At 40.7% G+C, this 23,330-nt stretch overlaps 1 protein-coding gene across 1 annotated transcript; it reads left to right on the plus strand.

Annotated features, from left to right (window-relative positions):
* Positions 1–559: 559 nt before the first annotated feature.
* Positions 560–23,330, plus strand: LOC149288546 (beta-1,4-galactosyltransferase 2-like). Its single transcript, XM_089491720.1, has 6 exons — positions 560–881; positions 7,130–7,365; positions 15,981–16,168; positions 17,908–18,030; positions 19,495–19,599; positions 23,180–23,330. Exons 1-6 carry the CDS (start codon positions 560–562, stop codon positions 23,328–23,330), a joined length of 1,125 nt encoding a protein of 374 aa, XP_089347846.1.

A 23,330-nucleotide genomic window follows, 5' to 3' on the forward strand; every position in this document is an offset into this window, starting at 1 on the left:
TAACCAGCTGAGGGTCTCCCTGAACCTGCCACCCTAGGCTAGAATACACATGAGAAAGTTGGATCATGTCTACCAAGTTCCCTTCTTAGAACAACCCATCTTTGGATCCAAATCCTTCTTTCCTCCTCTGATGCCCCTCTTTTGTAGGTGTGTAGAACATTTGGTGCGTTTGTGGGTATCACAAGGTTCTACAGCCCTAAAAACCACAGGTTCAAATATTGGAGGTACAAATAATTGCTCTGGGGCTTGGGTGGTAGTGCTATCAATGTTCTACTTCAGAGCAGATGGGGTTGACTTTTTTTCTTCTCATATGTGTATTTTTGTATTGGATGGAAAAACAAACAATAAAAGTTCAGGTTTCATTTTAAATATGTTTATTTATGCTTCTCAAACATTGCTGACCTTTCAAACATGACCAAGAAATAGGAACGTTCTGGTAATGGTTCTCTAAATGTTTTTTTTTCTATCTTTACAGGACTTGAATCTTTAGTAGTCACTGCTGGGCTCTCGCTCTTCGGGGGTCTCATGGTGTCCTGCCTACCAACCCCCTGCCCAGAAGATGACCAGATTGCTATTGGGAGTCACTCTAGAGAGGATCTGTAAGGCTGTCCTCCTGCTTTGCCTGGTTCACTTTGTCATCATCATGATCCTCTACTTCGATGTATATGCCCAACACCTGGACTTCTTTAATAGGTTTAATATCAAAAACTCGTCCCGATTGCACCCTTATTACAACTTCTCACGCCCCAACGGCACTGCCCACAGCTTTGCCGCTGCCACCTCTGCTGGGGAACCATTAACACCCAGTTCCAAGATGGAACTCAATCAAACAGTCACAGAAAAGCCGTTGTTCCCGTGTCCAGATTCACCCCCGGGTCTTGGTAAGAACTCTTTCGCTGCTATTTCAGTTGTTTAATCTGAGAGTCTAGTTCCCCCCCAGTTTTTTATGTAATTTGGAGATCGGCCATGTTTTCCAGGACTCACATAATTTTTACGTATTGCTGACCAGCCCAGATAAAATGCTGCCCTGCAGTATGGAGGATGTATAACTGATTAATTGATTCCTTTCCATAAGTCTATACATCCCACATACTGCAGGGCAGCATTTTATCCGGGCTGGTCAGCAATATGTAAAAACTATATGTGTCCTGGAAAACATGGCCGATGTGGTCACCCTGTCTGCAGTATTAACATTTTTTAAATATTTGAGTAGTGCCTACCTTTAAGATGGGATGAAAAAAGTGTGGGATAGCCAATAAGTTATTTAAATGTCCAGCTTGGCGTAAATGCAGACAGAATGTACGGTCCTCCACTGGAGTAGACAGACTGATGGAGGACCAGACATAGGGGTCCTAATTCAAGACTAGATTATAAAGTCTGTAATTCATTCTTCTGGGGTGTGTGAAGCATTCTGTTGATGAAGGAATGATCCAACAAATTTCTTTCTTTTGAATAATTTCCCTAAGGATCTTTCCAGCAGCAATGTTTTTATTTAATGTGTATTTTGTATTCTTCTCAGTCTTTCTATAGATAAGTGTGCAGATACATTGTATCTGGGTGTCTGTGAATGAGAAACACTCTGCTTTGTAATATATGAGATATTAGATCCACATACAAAGAATTTGATGGCAGGTAACATCTAGACCGCCAATCTTTTTTTCTGTTTCCCATGGGATCTTGTCCTTCATCTGATGTGTTACCCGGCTGCTGCCTCCTGACGTCAGTGCTGAAATACTGCGCATGCTCCCAGTGCCAACAGTTTATGCTAAAAGCGCAGAAGTACAAGAATGAGTCCATAGTATGAGAATGAGTCAACATGTATGTTAAAAATCTCTATGCCGCAGCCGGGTAACACATCAGAACTTGAGAAAGTGTTAATAATGGCAGGAACGATACAGAGTGGGAGAAGAGCACCCAGCATGTGGGTTATCAGTTAGAGCATCATTACAAAGTTAATACATTAATTGCTGTCATTACAGCTGCCCTCTAAAATAAACAAAGCACCCCCGTGCCTCCTCTAGGCTGTTATTACGTTAAGCCGGCAGCGGCGGCTGTGCGGTGGAATATGTTTATTGTTTTAAATGTGTTTGTAGAGGGGACCAGGGAAATTCAGACTTCTAGAAAAAAACTCTGATGATGCGAAGAAGAATAAAAAACGAATCCATAATGTCCAAACTTCAAGTGCGAGGGGCAATGTTTGGGCTCTAGGGGTCTATGTCAAGCCAAGGGGCTACAAAGACCCACAGCATAAAAATGTGGCCTTTCTGCACGTCATGGTGTAACAAAAGGTCACTATACATGTTGAGTGAATATTGTGGGGAGCTCCGCACTACACTTATGGGATAAAGATTGGTGCACCGCTGAATCATTGTCACGCTAGTGAATCGAACATCTCTTCTGCATAGGGGTTGATATACTTTGACTTCCTATCATTCATACTCACAAAACAAGAATGGAGATAAAGGTCAACCATGTATGTTCATTCACTGACCCTTTTACCAAGTATTCATACCCTTCAACTATTTAACAATGTTCAGTGAACATTCTTTTCCAAGAACTTCTTTGTATTATCTTTATACTATCATACTCTGCCTTGTGTAAAACTTGAGTTATTGGAAAATGATATATGAGGTTCGGTGCATTGTGCTCCATCAGTGCAGCAAATAGACTTCATAAAGACACTATAATTATTTTTATTGCTTGTGTTCACTTTTGAAAGGAAATAATACAACTTTGTATGGCAAATACAAATTTTCTAGTTCAGAACGTTAAAGATTTAATACATTTTTTCATAAATTCTAAATTAGTCAGGGTAACAAGTACTGCTTGAAACAATATAAATAAAAGATAATAATAGTTCTGTGAATAGTCGGACTTACCTATCAACCCTTAGCTGATACCATGTAAGTATAAGAACCTTGAACAATCTGGGGAATTGGAGTCAGTTCTCACTGATGCGTTATACATATTCGTGAAAATGAACGGATTTCGGATTAAGGACACGCGGGTTTATGGCATCTATAGGTGGATATCACTCCCTCCGAGTTATTTTGGGAAACTCTACCACAATAGAAAACCAAGAAGCTAATCTTTCAGTTTCTCCCAACCTTTCAAACAGAAAAAAGGGAAATAATGGAGATATCTGTCTGTGGAATTCTTCTCGTGTAACTGTAGAAACATTTTTCTTCTGAAACCATCTGCTCATTTACACTTCAAAGCTCCAAACCTCCCTTACACCGGCTGTTCGTACCATCCTTTCGAAACATGACTGTGATATCTGAAAGCTCACAGTAAGGATATACTTATCTGTTTAAGGTGTTTGTATCACAGAGCAACCTCCTCCATCTGTAAGGGAAATGTCCTTCTAGAGGCAGCCTCGATAGACTCTTTTGAGGACATCATCTTGGAATATTTTATTTCTTTTTTTTTCTAATTTATTTCCATCTGCTCACATAAATTATCTAGGCTGCCAAACAAAGCTTCATTGCGGGACTTCTTCGATTGTCTGTCTGTCACTCTGAGCTTGGAGAAGTGATTTTCATAACCTTGTGTCAGGAACCGAGCTGTGTGAGGGATGAGGACGGATTGATTTTAATTCCGAACAATGAATCAAATTCCCTTTATGATTTAAGCAGGATCCCAATTACCAGGATGCAGTAATTATCACTAGCGTACACGCTTCCCGAATAACAAAAGCGTTCTCTGATGTGGTCGACCAACACCCCAACGTCAACATACTCCTTGTTCGCAAGGGATGGTTCTTTTTTTTTTTTGTGAAAGTCTGGACAGAATCTATGATCTAAAAGTGTATTCTTACACAAAACAAAGAACAAAAGTGCATAGAAAACACAAACAAACCCCCAATCATCAATGGGAAAAAAATAACAAAATTGGATAAATGTCATCCAACAACAAAACATATGAAAGTATTCATAAAGGGAAGGAAAATCCCTAAAACCATCATCAAATGTCCATTGGTCTGGATAAAAAGAAGTCTAGAATCCAGCCCATGTGACAAATGGGATACAGTCAGCCCAGATTGGATCCATAGTCCCAACATGACTACATCTTGATCTGTTAGTGCGGCCAATGTCACCGGTGAGGCCTTAGAGATTTTGTAACTGAATCCATGGGAAAAGGTCACTTGGAGATCAATATGATGATTTTTTTTTAAGGGATGGGTCGTTGCCTAATCTGTTTGTTTCCCCCCAGTGAGCTTGCTACTACTGTCATCACACTCTGGCGCAGGTGTCCTTCCACTTGTGGTTTGTGCGTAGGAAGAGATAGGAAGGATGTCGGCAGAGAGATGTATTCCGACAATGGCCGGTGGCCTGCAGGATGCTCAAGACTCCCAAAGTTTAAGAGTGGTATCCTGCAAGCTTGGCACCTATGGTCTACTCCAGCATAGACCCAAGAAAGCCTCAGCATGTTACTGTATATAATTCTCCAACAATCCATTGGTGTACAGATTTTATAATTCTGAACGTTTAAATGTTTTCCAACAGATTATTGGCTTCAAACTGTTGGTTTTTTTATGCGAATCTCCAGGATTCTCTTCTAAACAGACCAAGGATCTGGCTGTGGATCCTTCATTGCTCAGTAGTAGTAAAGCGACGCAGGTTGATCCTGATCCGGTTAAACTGATTCAACTCAGCGTGTCAATGACGCAAAGTGAAGGGTAGCTGGAAGATAAGTCTTGGGGTTTTGTTGGAAGAACCTACTGTCCTCGACCATCTCCCTGGTGCTATCCCTGTCCCGCAGCTAGCCTCCATTCCCACGAAAGTAGGTATTGCCATAAAGTTTTGTAAGAGCGACTCTACAATTCATAGTATTATGCTTAGTCATTAAAATATCTTCTTCTCAGATCATTTAATCTTCCACTTAGTGCCTCTTGCAGACTGAGCTCATAGACAGCTGTATTATGTACAACATGTATTATGAACATTTTGGAGATCGATCCTCTGTATAAATCACATTAATAATGTAACCCGTATACCAGTCCTTATCGGAACTCTGTTGGCGCTGGTTTCTCGGTTTAACGTGGAATTTTCCTAATTGTTTTAAGGTTTCATACACATATTTCCGTACAGAAAAATGTGTTCTGGATGTGCAATTACTTTATATTCGTCTTAAAATCAAATTATCCAAATCCAGCTCTACTGCTGATTGAAGCAGTCAATATTTCCTTCGTAATTAGATTATATTTTTTTTTTCTAAGGGAAGAGGCTGCAAAACCACAATATGAGTTCAGAAGGGCAAATAGACCCCAACAATGAGTTCAGAAGGGCAAATGGAACCCCAAGATATGAGTGCAGAAGGGTAAATGCAACCCCAAGATATGAGTGCAGAAGGGTACATGGAACCCCAATATGTGAGTGCAGAAGGGCAACTGGAACCCCAAGATATAAGTGCAGAAGGGCAACTGGAACCCCCAGATATGGGTGCAGAAGGGCAAACGCAACCCCCAGATATGGGTGCAGAAGGGCAAATGGAACCCCAAGGAATGGGTGCAGAAGGGCAAATGGAACCCCAAGATATGAGTGCAGAAGGGTACATGGAACCCCAAGATATGAGTGCAGAAGGGTACATGGAACCCCAAGATATGAGTGCAGAAGGGCAACTGGAACCCCAAGATATGAGTGCAGAAGGGCAACTGGAACCCCAAGATATGAGTGCAGAAGGGCAAATGAAACCCCAAGATATGAGAGCAGAAGGGCAAACGCAACCCCAAGATATGAGTGCAGAAATACCCCTAAATGTGATTGACAAACAAAAGAACAGGAAGCTTTCCTAGGGCACTAAGGGTTATCGAGTCGGCTCAGAGTTAAAGATGAAGTTCCAATACCTTTGGATGAGAGAAAATACCTCGTGGCCTCATTCATTTGATTTAAAGACCGTTGGAGACAAAACATGTAATGCATATAGGATACATAGTATATATATGTATAAGATTGTCGCCTAAGTGTAACTATAGCCACCGGCAGGGAATAATTTGCCCCGACCCCAGAATTTTGCATCCTCATCTCAAATGCCACTGACATAAAAAAATATATCTCTCATTCATTGCCTCGTCCACCCAGTGGCTTTTAATTAAACCACAATAATAGAAATGATACATTGTAAGGTGATCCACAATAAATTAGTGTTTATGGAACTTCAACACAAAGGTCGGACCTGCTTTTCTATTTCGTCCTTATCTTACCGCGTTGCTAAATATATTGGCCTATAAAGGATGGTGATGTGGATAATAGTAATAATAATCAACTCGGCTGCAGTGATCATTCTTCCGCGGAATGATTTTTTAATTTTACTCTTTAATCCCCAGGACAGACTGTCGACGGCAATAAAACAGATATAGGGCAGATCTGTTTTTCCTTGTTGTCTTATTTGCTGTAAAGCAGCTGAGGTCCCGAAGGAATAATTAAAGACGGTGCATATTAGCTTTTTTCCCAGTACGGTTTAATTAGTTGCTGTGAGATTTGAATTGTGCTATAGGATGTGTTTGTTCGTATTTATAGCGTGCATGTGCATCCTGGAATGGGTAATTATTTAAAGCCAGGGTCCTATATAGATATAGTGTCCTATATCCAGTATACACTTATAACAGTACAAGGCATTCTGTTTAGAAGGGCATATTGAAAATTATTTCTAAAAAAGATGTATTTTGTTCTTGTTTTTTTTTTTTAAACAGCTGTAGTTTTTGCCAGATTAGCCGTTTCTATGAGTTCTCGCTCTGTTATCTGATCGCAATGTGCTAGACAAACTCCATGACTCCTTTTCATACTGCCTGTGGGAAACAATAGAATGGCTCAGTCTTAATCACATAGCTGGACACACTGGCTCATGAAGGTCTATGGAGGAACAGACTTCATTAGCATTGCCATAAAGCATCAGCTCAGTGTGGTGTCTGGGCAGGAACTTCACCCAAAATATCACATGACTGATAACAATGGTGGCCTCCAGGTCTGCAGATAAAATATGTTGAGGTTTCTTAATAAAACAATGCTAATTTTTATATGTAGCACTGTATTTAATGCTGCAGTTGAAAAATATATATATATTTTTACCCTAAAAATATAATATAATAATATAAAATATAAAATGGTTTTGTGCCCTTTCTTTTTTTTAGTCGGCCGTCTCCTGATTGAGTTTAGCTCCCCCATGACCATGGAAAGGGTCCAAAGGGAAAATCCTGATGTGACCGAAGGTGGCAAATACACACCGCCCGACTGCCAGCCCAAAGAGCGGGTGGCTATTATCATTCCTTTCCGGCACCGGGACCATCACCTGAAATACTGGTTGCACTATCTCCACCCTATACTGCGGCGCCAGAAAGTGGGGTATGGTATTTATATCATCAATCAGGTGAGCTTGATACACGGGGAAGCATGTAAACCGTCAGCCGTTACTTTATAACCTATCTTAGATTTTCGTTCTTTAGTAGGCACCTGACTGTTCTATCGTGGAAGCTTTAGATATTTAGATTTTTTTTACATTTGAATTTTGTTTAGAATTATTTGGGGGGATTTCTTAAAATACGGTCTGGCAGGCTCTATCAGATAATCGTATTTAGAAAATGTTGTACATGTCGTGGTATCTCTGGTCCATAACATAATGGGAGCAAAAGCACCAATTGGCAGTACAGAATAGGAAGGAGTCCGTTCCAGACAATCTGCCCCTTCATCCAGATATTGGGGAGAGTTTTTTTTGTTCTTAAGCAATTCTCGGTTCGGATTTGAAATTCAAACACTTTGAGGTCTTTGGATTTTGTGGAAGGAAAATAATGATCAGTGATTTGCTTGGCTAGTTTTCTGTTTCAGTGCTGTTTCTGAGATCATACTATAACTTTAAACTTCATTTAAATGATCATTCTCAATAAAACCCACTTTTTTTAATGTGAAATATTTTTTTTACTCCATATTTTTAGAAGCTTCTACATCCTTCTGAAGACCTTCTACCAAGCTGTGAATACATGTACATTTATCGATAAAATATAATACATGTTAATATATTTGGCTTTAATCGGTTCAGTGATTTTTTTTTTAAAAGCTTTTTTAAAGAAAATTTCAATTTTGCAGCCCTAAAAATGAAACGGCATGAATGACACACATGCTAATTAAACCTGCCTTCCAGGGTAGCTCTACGTAGAATGTCCATTATGAAATAATTAAGAAAAGATTTTTTTTTTTAAAAAGTGAGTATTTAATAAGGATGAAGATTTTAAGTGTGTGCAATTTTATGTTATGGGGTAGAAAAAAACGATAAACCCATGTACATAAAACAGTAACAACAATAACACAAAACACGCAAATGTTTGTGCCGTATGGAGTAATGGAAAGCTGCTTAAAGCTTACTGTTCCACTTGTTCTGTGGAAAATAACACTTTAATAATGCTGTATTTAGTGATAAATGTTGAATTCCCAAATGCAGATGAGAAAATTTGACATAATATTTTCCCAGGGACTGTATAATTGTGCATGTTGTCATGTGACACAAAGAGAGGGCACTGATAGTTCAGCCATACCAGCAGGAAAAAAATGCTTTTTAATTATTTTTTTTTTTGTGTGTGTGTTTTTATGAATTTAAGATATTTGGGGACAAATAAAGTCTGACAGCATTGTAATTTTCATTGCTTGATATGCCGGGGGATCTGACATTTTAAAGTCATATATTAGAGGGGTATCTGTATTTTATCAAAATGACAAGAGTAACCTGAAATGTAAAACCATTGGAGCCAGAGATGCAGAGGCTACAATGCTTCTTAAATAGAATCCAAGATAGTTCTCTCTTTTAGACACCAATTAAGCAAAACTAGACCCAGAATCGTTAAACAAGAGAGTCTGAATGGTAAATCACCAGCTATAGTACAGGGGTCAATTGCCAGTGTCCCTCCTATCGGTCACAATGACAAGTACCTTTTCTCTGACTCTCACATTATTAATGAAGCCTTCTGGTGACTTTTACCACCCTTTATACCCTTTGGATCTTGTCACACATCCCTAGAACTGGAGACATTCCATGGACGCCATCCAGTTGGATTCCATTTCCACTGGAAACGGTATCCTATGACAAAGGAGACCTATCTTCAATATGTTGTCCTCTGCTTAAGAGAAAGCGCTTAAGCCTTGATTGTCTTCAAATTTAATGGTTACATTTTATGTGAAAGGAATGTTATATTAAAATGTATCTAGCAATCATCAAGAGCTGAAGTAGTCTCCACAAACACATGGAAAAGAAGGTCTACAGGTCACCAGGAACAAGTAGTCGTTGGGGTCTGTGGTGTGACTTTAAATACATATTAAATGCTGACATAATAATGATAATAATGTTATTATATAATTATTGTATTCAGTTTTACCTTTAATTGCCTTGGACTGGAGAAAATATACATCTTATTAATGATTACAATTCATTGAGTGCCATTTTTGTAGACAAAAGACATACAAGTGACACCTCTGCAAACATCAAAAGCAAGACAAGCACAATAAATTAAGTCACCTTATTCCCTTTTTATGAAAATGTCAAACTAACCTTTAAAATAAAGTGTCCACCGGGGGATAACAAGGAGAAGGCGGTGTGTGCGACTGAAAAACATATTGTACAAACAAAACTTTTTAAAGATAAATGAGATCCTGAGGTCATCTGGAATGGAAACAAGGCCTCGGTGACTCTCTTGCGCCTGGAGACTTGGGGCACAGAACGCAATTCAACACACGGATTAAAAGGGTCCTGGGGTACAGAGAACATGGATTCCAACTGTGTCTCTAGAAGCCCCCATTGTTATTCGCCGTTAAACTGTTTGTAATCATTTGAAGGCACCAGGTGTAAGCTGTCGAGATGATCTTCCATGGCCTATGAACTCTTGTAGTCCCTTCTTACCCAGGAAGTCAATGATTTATAGACATGTAGAAGACTTTATAGAGGTTGAGGAAAATGTGCTGCGGAGGCTAAAAAGTGAGTTGCTAGGATGTGTAGAATATTTGTTGAGCGTATGGAGGAGAAGACAGGTCAAGAAGTCTTTGCACCAAATTGATCCAATGTCGGGTCATTTTTTAATATCTAATTAACAGGTTCGATTTAGTTTTGAACTTTTGTCCTGTTTCACTTCAAGGTTCGATTCAGTCCAAAACGTGTCATTTGCAGGTCCCTATAGCTCCGTCTCTCTACATGTCTGGTATTTAAAGACATAGTATATCCAATTGTAACAGTAGGAAAAAATAATCAAATAAAGATACTATACAATGTATGATAAGGATCATTTAGACGCTGTCTGTAGCCGTGTTCATGTGGGTATGATTGGTTATACGCTTCAAGCTAGTTTAGTATTAAAAGGTTCCACGGAGCCTTTTAATGTCCAGATGGGGTTATAATTGGCTTCAGCCATTGCCCGCCTCATTCCACCTAACATTTGTGCCCCTTTACCCTACCACCCATAGCTTGATTCACCTCCTATATCTAGCTGCCTCCCCTCACCCAGGTCCCATACCATGGACGTCCAAGGCTTGGGATGTCCCCCATTATTATATCTCCTTCGCTCTGTCAGAACCCCAGATTGTCACTATTTTTAGAATGTAGAAGACTGTGTTTTAGAGTGTGGTTTTTTTTTTTAACAAAAGCCAACAATTGATCACAACAGATTGTTATTTTAATGCGTAAACTGCAAACTAATTACCAATGAACTAACGCCAATTAAATTGAGAATCTTAATAGAGCTTTGTGTTGTTGGTAATTGTTTTAAAGCTTTGAAATCCAATGCAGAATGACAATAACGGTGAAATCTGTAGGAGAAGAATGTGCAGGTAGCAGCTAATTTAGACTCGAAATGCTCCAGCGCATGTACGTGCTGCGACCACGTCTCTGCCGACCCTTTGTGTGCCAGAGAGGTGAGTGACTCTTTGGAAATAGTACTTGTCAGGCCATCACATTAATTTATGGAGCTCAACGACCAAACACTTAATCATCAAAAATGACTATAAAGGACTTTTTTAACCATCACCCAGAATTTTTTTAAGGCGGTTGCTCCTTTGATATGACGGGTTACTTATATGTATATAAGTCTACCTGGAGCTCTGCCTCTTCTTGGGTAGTGGGTTTGTGAGGTGGCTGGGGCAAGCCATGTATAGAATTGTGGCTAGTCCCAGATGGTATTAAATGGGCGGGGAGTGGGCGGGAAAATGGGCGGGGAGTGGGCGTGAGCAAATACCATTCCCATGACCGGAGAAAGAGGAAAGTGACCTGGAGAGCCAGGGACCCAACATTTCACTCGGAGACTCCGGGTCAAACCTGGAGGGTCCCCAGATCAATAATCATTAGCTCTCCTTGTCCCTCAATGCTTTTTGCGCCGTGGCTGGCACCAGCTGTTTTAATAGAAACCGAAGCCAGTCAGTGAATCAAATTTGAAACGTTATTAATGTTACAGCCAAATAATGTTTTATGACAGCAAGGCTCCAGAAATAGAGAACAAGAGCTTCCAGATGTAAATTCTCATACCAATTACGCAGCAGTCATACGATTTAAAATTTAAACACCAATTTTATGGGGTAATTATTTTTGAGAGTGTCATTCTCCCGGTGGTGGGAGAAGAAGTGTTTTGAAGTCCAAGAGATGCTCTCATAGGCTTATGTGTTCACTTTAATATAAGGTTTAGTCGTTTTTGTTCGCTGTTAACCATGGTGACCACACATTCTTTTCTGAATTCCGTTTAGCTGCTTCGCTGTTCTTGTCTCTATGCTTTCCGAGCAAGATTTCAATGAGAACCAGTGCTTTGATACTTACCTGCCGGCCGCTTCCCGGCAGCTTGTCTTCGCATGCATATATATTTTATACGTATACACTTTCCTTTAGTGTCTTAAGTTTAAAGTCGCGATCTAGGGCTACCACCTAGAACACTCATGGCTAACTAAGCAATATAAACTCTAGAGCAGGTGGTAGCCTCAGGGGTCAGTAAAGTGTCTGCGCAATGACACCATTCTCTGTTATTTGTAAAATGCCCCCCCCCCCCAACCTACCTACTAAGGTATAAATATTCACTTGGAGGCTCTATTCTCAAAAGTTCATGCAGGTTCGGGTTGACAGCAGGCTAAATGAACTGATTTGACTAAAATTGGTCAACTTCACCATTCGGTTAAGTCAATTCAGCAGAAGACTTGCGTCCAACTCAACAGCTGAACTTAATAGCAGCTTAACTTTTTGTGAATAGACAAGTTGGTCGCGTCGCTTTTGAGTTAGGCTTGTCGAGTGGAACCTTGTCCTGACCATGAGTCGTTGTATAGAGATGGTAGCCTCAGCTCAACATTTTGGTGCAATGGCTAGCTAGTTGGGATTCACATTTAACACCAATAATGAAGAAATTGCCCTTCAGAGAAGTGCCTGGCCTGCCATATGTGATGCTCTCTTGTATTGGTGGAAACAATTTAAGCCTGGAATACAATCTCCCCTCCGAGGACTCGGATTCCCCGCTGCTCATCGGTATACGTGAGATTTTAATACTTCTCTTAACGTGTTGGTGCAACGTGAAACCTAGTGATGCCGCTCCGCACGCTTCTTATCATTGTCTCTCCAAGCTCCAGCTCTGCATAATGCAGAAGGCCTCTTCCCTTCACAATCAAATCAGCCGTATTACTGTAATTGGCTTCTGACTGGCCAAACAGGGTTATTATGCTGATCAAAACATATTCTAACTTTAATTGCTTGACTCTTCTCCGCATGCTGATTGGCTTGATAATCCGTAATGCGGTGATCTACGGTATTCTGCAGCGTCGAGTCCTAAAATGGAACCATTTTAATGCAAACCCTCCGGATGCAATGTGTTAGTCACAGGCGTATGTAATGTTTGGAGCCCTGCGCTCCAGAAATGTATCCTGCATCTCCGTCTGTTTTTCAGTGTGGATATGGGGTGTCTTGGGGAAGCGTCCCTGGTGGTCTAGTGGGGTAGCCGATATTATTTTCCCCTCCTGTTTGAAACGAATCCACGAGCATCATGGAAATTTAGGTTGTCAGTGTTGTCAAAGTGTGATCTACAAGTGTTGGCCAACGGGGGGGCAGAAGCGAGATCTGTAGGTACAATGTTACAGAACATTCTGACCAACAGCTGGCACTCGGTACCCAATCTGTGGATGCTGCATTTCTTAGTTTTAAGTAAACTGCGTTTTGCTACCCGGTCTGATTCAAAAAATGTTAATGCCCTTCCTTGGAGCGGTCCAATAACTGCAGAGCCCTATTAAACTTGCATAAAAAACACATACAAAACACCCCCATAAATGAATCGTATACACACACTAATCCCATACATACAATGCTCCCTACTTTTTTTTTTGTGCCCTGTTACTGATGTCCCTGCTTTTAGGCACAGTTGTGGTATATTAAAGCAAGATCATTTAAGGCATGAAAAAGGCTGAAAGCTGAGTAAATAAAGAGGACAATTAAATTAATGAGGAAGGAAAAAAAACTGTTAACTAAAGTAAAATCGGTGCAGGCATTCTTTAGTTACTGGAGTTAGGAAATGAGACTTCTGTCTCGTTTAACTCCTCCTCCGACTGCCTCTACTGAAAACAGGAAGCATACCTATGTATGCTTCTTCCATAAATTTAGTAGAACTCCCATTCTAATTAATGGCAGTTGAATTAGCTTTTAGTTTACGTTTAACAGAATAGCTATTTAGATCTTCCTTGTGACACGGGTAGGATACGGCCTACCTGTCCCTCTGCCACCTTTTATGTCTCAAGACTTTTTAGGGTCCCCATAAAATAGAGCCAGGACTTAAGACCCCCGCGCCTGTTTAACATCAGCAAGGTACGTGTCCCCTGGGGTCGATTCCAAACGCAGTGTCTGCGAAATCTAAGCAAATCTTTCACCCTTTTGTGCATTTTGTTAGCAAAAACTGTTTGCCTTTTTCCTTAAACCCCCAGCATATTTCCCAGTCTAGACGCATTTAGTGTGTTTTTTATAAAATATACTTTGCATTAGTTGTGTTTTGCAAAGAATGGATGCGAGGTTAATACACATAAAATAAATTTTGTCACATCGCATCCATCATACCCTCGTTTGTACGACGTACGGAGCGCGAACGTTCTCGCTAATCGTTCCTTCCTCTGCCGTTAGTCCGGTGGATACTTGTTGCCATGACGACATGCACAATTATATGTTACTTGATCAGATACGGTTCCTTTCTCTTTTACAGTAACGCTCTTATATAACGCTCTGCCGAGGAATGCAGTTCAGCATAACAAGGCTGTCCTTGCGCAGAGGTGATTCCTTCCCTCAGTCCAGGGAATAAAAGATTAATAACAGCGAGGTGTCTTTAAACATACCCGTCCCTGTATGCAAGAGATGGGGGCAGGGAATAAACGGCAGACATACTATAATGGTGGAACGTTACTATAATTGGGAGTAGCATAGGCTGTAACCTGGGGTTACCTTGTGGTTTATTCTGCGTTCTGTAGATATGTAAAAAAGGTAAATGGCCATATGTATGTACAAGAACAATCCTGGGGCAAAAGTGGAGCAGTTGCCATGGAGACCCCTGGTAAAAGCAAACTGCCAGCACCCCAGTGCTTTCAGGGAAATAAAGTGGTAAGCCCAAGACTCCGGACTTAAAGTCCAAGAAAAGGGACATTATATACATTTAATATTGAAAAAAATATATGTAACCTAAAATAGTAACTGTAGCCTTCCACGAGAAGCTTCTTCAATAAAGAACCCGGCCCGGATTTGAGAATTAGGATCTGAGCAGATTGTCAGAAGCGAGGGAAATAAATAAATAAAAGTTTGTTCCTCGCAGCAAATTTGAAACCATCTGTCTCTCCTGTTTATCCTGACAATTGCGTGTTTTTGTTGTGGAGTGGCCTAAAACGTAAAGACACGGAGAAAAATATTAGTACCCAGCAGCGTTTAAAATGCTGACCCATCGTGCGTCTGCTTACAGGGACATGCCGGCTCTCATCAATGGCCGCTACGGGCGCTGATCACTGCTACCTGTACGGCTTCGTGTTATTTATTTCACAGCGTCGTAGGCTTGGAAACCTGAAAGCGAGGATTTTGTTCCTTCCAACCAAAGACTGCTTTTGTTAAATAGACACTCCAGCCACTATATGCCCTTTAATGCATGTGATAGCTGCGGGGTCCCTTTAAATGTTCATGGCGCCCCCCTTACAAACCCACGGGGGGATTTTGCAGAATACCCCCATATGCATTTGCCCCTTTATACATTCTTTTTTCCGTTCACAGTCTCAATTCAACACAACAAACCCATCTAGCGCTATATAGAATAGCATATAATATATTGTGCTGGTGTTTTCAGGGGCGGAAGTTAAATGGCTTCAGCCTTCTCAGGATGAGTGCCTTCACGAGATTAAAATGTAAATTGCATTTGCTTTGTACCTATTTCTATTCGTAATTAAAAAAATAAAAAAATAAATAAAAAGGAAAAGCTAATTAAACCTTTCTAACGAGTCCACGGGCCTTCCACGGCAGCCCCGGCTCCTGAAAGCCGCACGTTATACCAGGCATTATTTCGTAGTGGTTTTTTGTGGCTGTATTTTTCTGTCTTGTTTATTGTTTTTAATGCTTCCTTGTGTTAAAATGTATACTCGTGTTACGTGTCTGTGGGCTGTTCTAAAACCATATTACAAGATACCTGGCCGTGGGTACCTGCTTTATATCGGGGTCAGGCTTACTAAATGGGGAATCTTTGTAATGCTGAGGGAAAGCGTATAGTCCATTGACCTTGTGCCTTTTGTTTAAGAAACGTAGCTCTGATTGTTCTAGAACCCTTTATATATTTACCCTTTTACCAATTGCAGAATGTTTTCCTTCTTTCTTCCTTCTGTCTTTTCTCCTTTCCTTTCGATCATTCCGTTCCTCACCACTCATTCTCCATAATTCGATTTTTTTTCCCCCTCTTTTTTTTAACATGTTTGCCGTGTGTCCTCCCTCATACCTAAGCATCCTCCTAAAGTTTATTTTTGTGTTTCTATTCACAGTTTGGAGAGGACACCTTTAACCGAGCCAAGCTCTTAAACATCGGTTTTCTGGAGGCGCTGAAGGACGCAGACTATGATTGTTTTATCTTTAGTGATGTGGACCTCATCCCAATGGATGACAGAAACCTCTATCATTGTTATGAGCAACCACGCCACTTTGCCATCGCCATGGACAAGTTTGGATTTCGGTAATTCTATAAATGTTATAGTTTAACAGAGTCTTTTGGAATTATGTGATGCCTTGTAGCGAGTCGTTATGTTTACGGACAACTCTTGGCCACTAAAAGGTATGACCAACATCTAAAAGCAACAACCAGTAGAAATGAACCTTGGATTACCCCTAAGGAGGGACATCTGTTCTCCTAAATTCCACTAGAATTTGGGCTTATTTAGAATGAAAAAGGCCATTTTCAGATGCTTATTTTATCTTCTTTTTTTCAAAAAATAAATAAAGGAAAATGGTTTAGCTTTGGAAAGTATTAACCCTTTCCAATGCATTACGTAAATGAACAGTGATGACCTGAAGCTTCCATGTTGGTTGCCTTTTGAGCATCGACGTTGCAGGTCACTGAATACGGTCACCAGTTATTACTTGTACATAACCCCTCCAAACCAAAATGTTGATAGGATCTAAAGAAACAATATTTGATAATAAGTGTAGTGCCGCCAGGAGCTGTGTGCTTTGCTGAGGAAATTGCCCATGGTTAAAGCAGTCCCTTTTGTTTTTGCGGAATTAGTTGTTAGAAATGCTGTATATTTCATATAAATTCCAAGCCTTGGTTGAACCTCGTGCGTTCATCAGCTACTTCACAGGTGCCTGACCCTCCTGGATGGAATAGCGTGGATTCACATGCCAAAGACAAGGATAATTAAAGTTTTTTTTCTGCTTATAATTTCATAGTGCAGGTGTTTTCTCCTAATGCCCTAATACTCCGAGGTCCTTTGGGTCCACCGCTGCCTTTAGTTCCAAATGATAGACCTTCAGTGATCTGGAATGAACAGAATTAGCTGAAGCATACGACAGCTGCATTAAGAAACAATAACAGTCGCTAATCGGATATAATTGCCCTTCCGATGAGTTTAGTTGTGGCTGGATCTGGAAAGAACGATCATTGCGCATCGAACTGCGTTGATGACATTGCCTGAAGGAGACGTTGACTGGCGTATGCATTCATATAAATTGAGTGTCACGTCTGCCCCAGCATACAACAAGCACCCCCCCATTCATAGCCAAGGGAGGCTGCTTTCCATAGTCATTCATGTACAGTAATCATACAATAAAAGAATGCACATATAATATTTATATTCACTATGGTGTGAGTATTGGATTTACCATTTGGCTCACGCTATGGTCTACAAGTCCCTCCATGCACGGTCAGGCTCTGTCTTCCACCGACTGAGCATTATGATAATTTTGGAAGACGGCATTTTGAATGCCAAAGGTTACCTGCAAACTTTCATTACACGGTCTTCGGATAACACTGATGTTTTGCTAGAAATCTCATAGAGATATCTGATAACTATGGCCTTGGAAGTGCCCTTGACTCGTACCGACATATAATCAGAATGCACTTTTATTCTTGCTAAAAACATTTAAGAAAATAAGGAGGAATGATTGAGCACCTTTATAATCAAGGTTAGGGTACAGCGATTGGGATTTTTAACCCATTCAGGAGCAGGAGATTAACCCCATGTACGGGCTCACAATGCATTGTTTTAATAGGCTTAAGGACAACCCATTGTCCTTAAGGGGTTAAAATGATGTGTGCTGGTGATTCAGTATTCGATTTTTAGGCTTAATGATGGAATGGTTGCCCCAGCTTGGGACCCCACTTTTACTTCTGCAGGATTCCAAGCAGGACATGATCAGTATGGCGACCGCATGCAACGAGATTTGCAATTCTCATTATGTCCTTGACTTTGACAGGTTGCCATATGCCGGCTATTTTGGAGGGGTTTCTGGACTCAGCAAAGCTCAATTTCTAAAGATCAACGGCTTCCCCAATGAATACTGGGGCTGGGGAGGAGAAGACGATGATATTTATAACAGGTGAGCGTGCCAAACGACTTCAGGATATTGATGCGCTGAATGAAAGAGCTTTCAATGATTTACTGACAGCATTTCATTCATCGTGAATCCATGTAACATTTGCAAAGAAACAAATAGGAACTTTTTTCCTCCCCTCCTGGCCGAGACCAGGGTTTCTGGCTGTCTGATCTCGATACTGTAACCGCATTGCAGCCGAAACGATTTGCTCCATCCCCGTCTCCCACTCTCCCGGGGGGTCCGGATCCTATTAGGGAAACGAGAATCCCCATAAAGACGCGGCTTTGTACGATCGATAAAAGAAGCAGTATTTATACATAGACCTCTTTCCGTTAAGTGTACCTATTTCAGCGGTATTCCAATAATATACAAAATGTTTGGGCGGCACATCCATAGAGAGACAAACAGCCAAGTGAAGGTTCTATGGCAGGGGTGTCCAGCCTGCGGCCCTCCAGCTGCTCGGGACTACATCTCCCATACTCATCAGCCAGGCCCTTAGCTGAAAGAGCATTATGGGAGATGTAGTCCTGCAGCAGCAGGTTGGACACCCCAGTTCCATGGACTCCAGAAGAGATACTAAATTAGAACCCTACAGCATTTGTAAATCTGCCACTGATCATTTTGCAGCGCTTCCCCTCTCTCTCAGACGCCCCCAGTACTCCCGCCATGTGTCGGACTTACGCTGATGGCTTTTCCTGCTGTAATCCCCTGTCCTTCCCCTGCCAAATATATTCAGCCCCTGCCGGATATGACAGATGGTGCCGGTCACACAAGCTCCAAGCATTTCCACCAGTCCCTGCGAAAAAGAGCTCACCCCCCCCACATCCTTCCTGCGCTCTTCGTACCTCTCACCAGCTTTACACGATTAAACATGGCACTTAATAACCGCTTCCCTTTAAATCCGGACCCTCCATGGGTATCCGGCTGGCAGAAAGTGGCACTTTCCTACCCCGTGTCATTTCCAAGGCAAACCGAACCTACAAAAAAAAGAAGCAAAGCAATAAAAAATCCGAACGCTGCTGTCATACGTCTCCGCAAGTACATATCTCCTGCTGTCATTGAACAACAATTCCCATGATCCATTGCCAGAGACAGGGCCGTCAGGAACATAGAACTTTAGTTTAAATTCTCTGAATTTTAGCAAGTTTTCCTTTTCTACCCCAATATGCAAGACGGCCTCAGCTTACATCTGTTACACGCAGAATGCTGCCGTCTCAGCGCTTTTACTGCCCGCTGCAGAGAGAGAAGTGACAGATTTAAAGACACGGTTGCCATAGTAGCATCAAAATCTAACATCTTTTGGTTTCTAAACTGTTGAAAAAAGAATGAAACGAGAGATAACACTTTTTTTCGTAACATATTACTTGTTAATGTTTTTGTGTTGATGAGACAGCGTGTGAAATCAGGCATTGCGTGCGCCGTTTGTCTAAATGAACGGCACTTATACGTCCCTCTCGCTATCTCTAGAATAACTCTCAATGGCATGAAAGTCTCCCGACCTGATATCCGCATCGGCCGCTATCGTATGATTAAACATGAACGCGACAAGCACAACGAACCCAATCCTCAGAGGTAATACCCTTTTTTTACATTTTTTTTTTAAGGATGGCTGCGGTATTTCCGGGTTGGAACAGCAATTCTTCTTCTCTGGATCCATAATCTTGATACAGTTCCTAGGACTGAAACATTGAGTAATTCTGTATCCACAAATAAACCTTCTTAACATTTCTTGTTCCAGGCTAGCAAGACTGCATGAACTGTTGAGGAGGGGCCCTTGGGACCCTTTTATGTTTTTACTGGCATTTTTAAACTGTAATGTAGGTCTTTTATAATTAATTTGGAGTACGAGATAAATCAATAGATAGACTGATAGATCCATCAATCTGCCTACCTGGGGAGGAGAGCTCAGGATATCCAATGCTAGAAAAATCCAGGTATGTGTGTGTATATGTGTGTGTATATATATATATAGTTTGTGTGTGTGTGTGTATATATATATATATTATTATATATAGTGTGTGTGTGTGTGTATATATATATATATTATATATAGTGTGTGTGTGTGTGTGTATATATATATATATATATATATATATAGTGTGTGTGTATATAGATATATATATATATACACACACACTATATATAAAATATATATATATATATACACACACACACTATATATAAAATATATATATATATACACACACACATACACACAAACTATATATATATACACACACACACATATATATATATATATATATAAATATACACATATATATATCTATACACACAGACACTATATATATATATATATATATATATATATACACACACACACACATACACATACACACAAACTATATATATATATATATATACACACACATACATATATATATATATATATATATATATACACACACACATGTATATGTATATATATATATATATATATATATACACATACATATATATATATAATATAGAGAAAAGGGCTTCCGTCATGGATATTTATTCTAAAGTATTACACGAGCCATGAAATCGCCGGTTTGCAGGGAATATATGTTTGCTGCAAGGTTTGGTTTAATCTCCTCGATGTGTTAATGCCTGTATCAGCATCTCGCACGCTCTCCCGGGGCTTGTTCCATACAGCGTGGACACTCTCTGCAAACTGGGGACTGAGCACCTAATTAACGGAGGTGCGAGTGGCGTTCCTGCAGGGTATGCGATTCATATTGTGGTCAGTATTATCTGGTAATATGTACATCCACAATGCTGTAACGTTATGGGGTCGTTTCTCTCCTAAAAACGCACATTTCAGGATTTCTAGCGCTAGCCTTTTATGACGCAGCCATAAAGGTATATTATCGATCGCAGCGGATTTCAAAGACAAGGGTGTTTACAACCTGATTCAACTAAATTGACGGCATCAAAAATAATAGCGTGTCTATAAATCTCTGCATATTCGCTTGATCTTGTTAAAAGCGCCCAAAATACCTCCTGGGAGAGAAGGCTCGATCATAAAGCTCGTTTGGCCATAAGGGCTCTCAGCACCCATCGTATGTCTTGAGCGAGTGATACACTTTAAAGGGGAAGTCCTATGGAAAAAAAATATTTTTCTCCTTGAACATAAAACCCAGTGCTGTATACAATGAAATTATCTCATTTTGTCCATAAAAGAAATAATAAAATTAACAATTTGCAGACCTGGAGGATGCTGGTGTTGGGGGGACCTTCCATGCTCAAACACCACACTGAGATGGCAGTGCTAATGAAGTCTATTCCTTCGTAGACTTCAATTGGGTAATTAAGACTGGTTCATTCTATGGTTTCCCGCAGGCAGTATGATAAGGAGTCGGGGTGTTTAGTAGATCGGGGCTCAGATAACAGAACTAGAACTCATACAAATGGCTGATCTGCAGCTGTCTGAAAACATTATATTATCGAAAAACTGGAACCGTTTTAAAAAAGAAAACACTATTTTTGAAAACATGTTTTTAATCTATCACTAGTTATAAAACATGGTGGGAGCTCCCCGTTTAAGGTGTAACAAAGCTTGCTATTTTTAATCGAACTGTTAAGACAACCCGATTGCATTAAAGGAATCTGAGCATTTTAAGTTTCGCCGACAACCTACACTTCTGGCTCCCCCTGCTTAGCCGATGGGCCGACAGCGACTGATGCCAATTTAAGTTTCTCGTGGGAACTTTCAGGAGAGCTTCATGAAAGTGCAGGGAGACTTCCATTAATTTGTAAATAAAAAAAAAAAAAAATAGTATTAAAAATATATATATTTAATCGCCCCTTTAAGTCGAGGCGGTGAGATTTATCGAGGAGAAATGTGAAGCTTTTGAGTTTACTATATAGAATTATATATATTGTTAAATTGCAAATATGGGTTTAAACAGGAATCCAGATGTTGTTAATCCGATCTATTTCATGTGTTTTGTGAGTCACACGACTCTTAATAAGTTAGTATTTGGCTTTTGTGTGACTTGCTATGGGCAGCACTGCCGTTCAGAACATGCATTCCATGGTTTTCCAGTCGTCATAGAAATAACTTGGGTGAAAATATCACTATTTATATATATTTACACAAACAAGTCGCCGAGGGTTAAATCACATGCAATGAACGTATCACGAGGGTCTTAGGAGAGAACTGTGGAGCGTCGTCCTGCTTCCCCATCGAGCCGCCGTGTCCGGAGCACCGCTAAGGATGCCCGTTAGTTATGCTTCTGTTAGTTTCCGAGCTCGGCACAATCCGCCAGTGTCTTGGATCAGCTGTGGGAAAAAATAAATACAGACCACGGGCATATTTATCCCAAGATGACCCGAGCTGTGCCCCAGTCGAGCTCTAAATATTGAATGCGTTAATGCATTTTAAGTTGCTGCCCGTATCGGAGTTTGGTGATAATGGACCTATAAGTGCTTTTATATTTTTAATATTGTACAGCGTGGAGTGGTGGAATTATTTTTAATTAGCATGCCCCTTTAACGACATCTGCGTTTGATTCTTTAATGAACCCTGAAAGTGTGATGCCACCTTTACAGTGTAACGCTCGTTGCCTGTTACTACAGGCTTCGCGCTTCCCCTCCTGCTCTCGTTAATTAGGATGGCTTCCTAAAATAAAGGGAGGGAGGACGCGGTTCGTGCCTCTGCCTGCAGCGAGATTCTTCTTCATTTAGAAGACAAAAGCTGGGCGGGTAATTAACGCTCCGGCGCCATCTAGTGGGCAGCGCTATTTTACACAGGCTTATGTGGAATTCTTTCTCCGAGAAGACAACTATTATTGTTTTATATGACGCCATCAGACGCCACAGCGCTGTACAAAAGGGTAGAACTGCAATAAACTACCCTTGGAGGAATAGGCCCTACCTATCCCCTCCCTGCCCATTGAGCCATGAACCATTTGGAGAGGCATGGAGCCCACCCTACCTCTAAACCTACCAGGTACCCTTGGTCGAGACTGTTGCCCTCCCAGACCTGCCCTGGTCTTAGTTGGTCTATGCTAGAATACTCCTCTGCCTACATGTATCCCGCATGCGCAGAATGCATTACGGTGTGCGTGTGTTATTTATAGGTTATTTATATGTTTTATTTTACATGTTATTTATAGGTTATTTACATGTTTTATTTTACATGTTACAGGTTCACGAAAATCCAGAACACAAAGATGACCATGAAGAAAGATGGCATTAACTCTCTGCACTACCAGGTGGTACAATTCGCCAAATACCCCATGTACACAAACATCACAGTGGATATTGGGAAGCCCCCGCCTCGGCCAGCTCGAGGGTGA

Source organism: Sceloporus occidentalis, unplaced genomic scaffold, assembly GCF_023333645.1.
Source record: "Sceloporus occidentalis isolate IW3139 unplaced genomic scaffold, rSceOcc1.0.p SCAF_51, whole genome shotgun sequence".
In the NCBI taxonomy this organism is placed as follows: domain Eukaryota; kingdom Metazoa; phylum Chordata; class Lepidosauria; order Squamata; family Phrynosomatidae; genus Sceloporus; species Sceloporus occidentalis.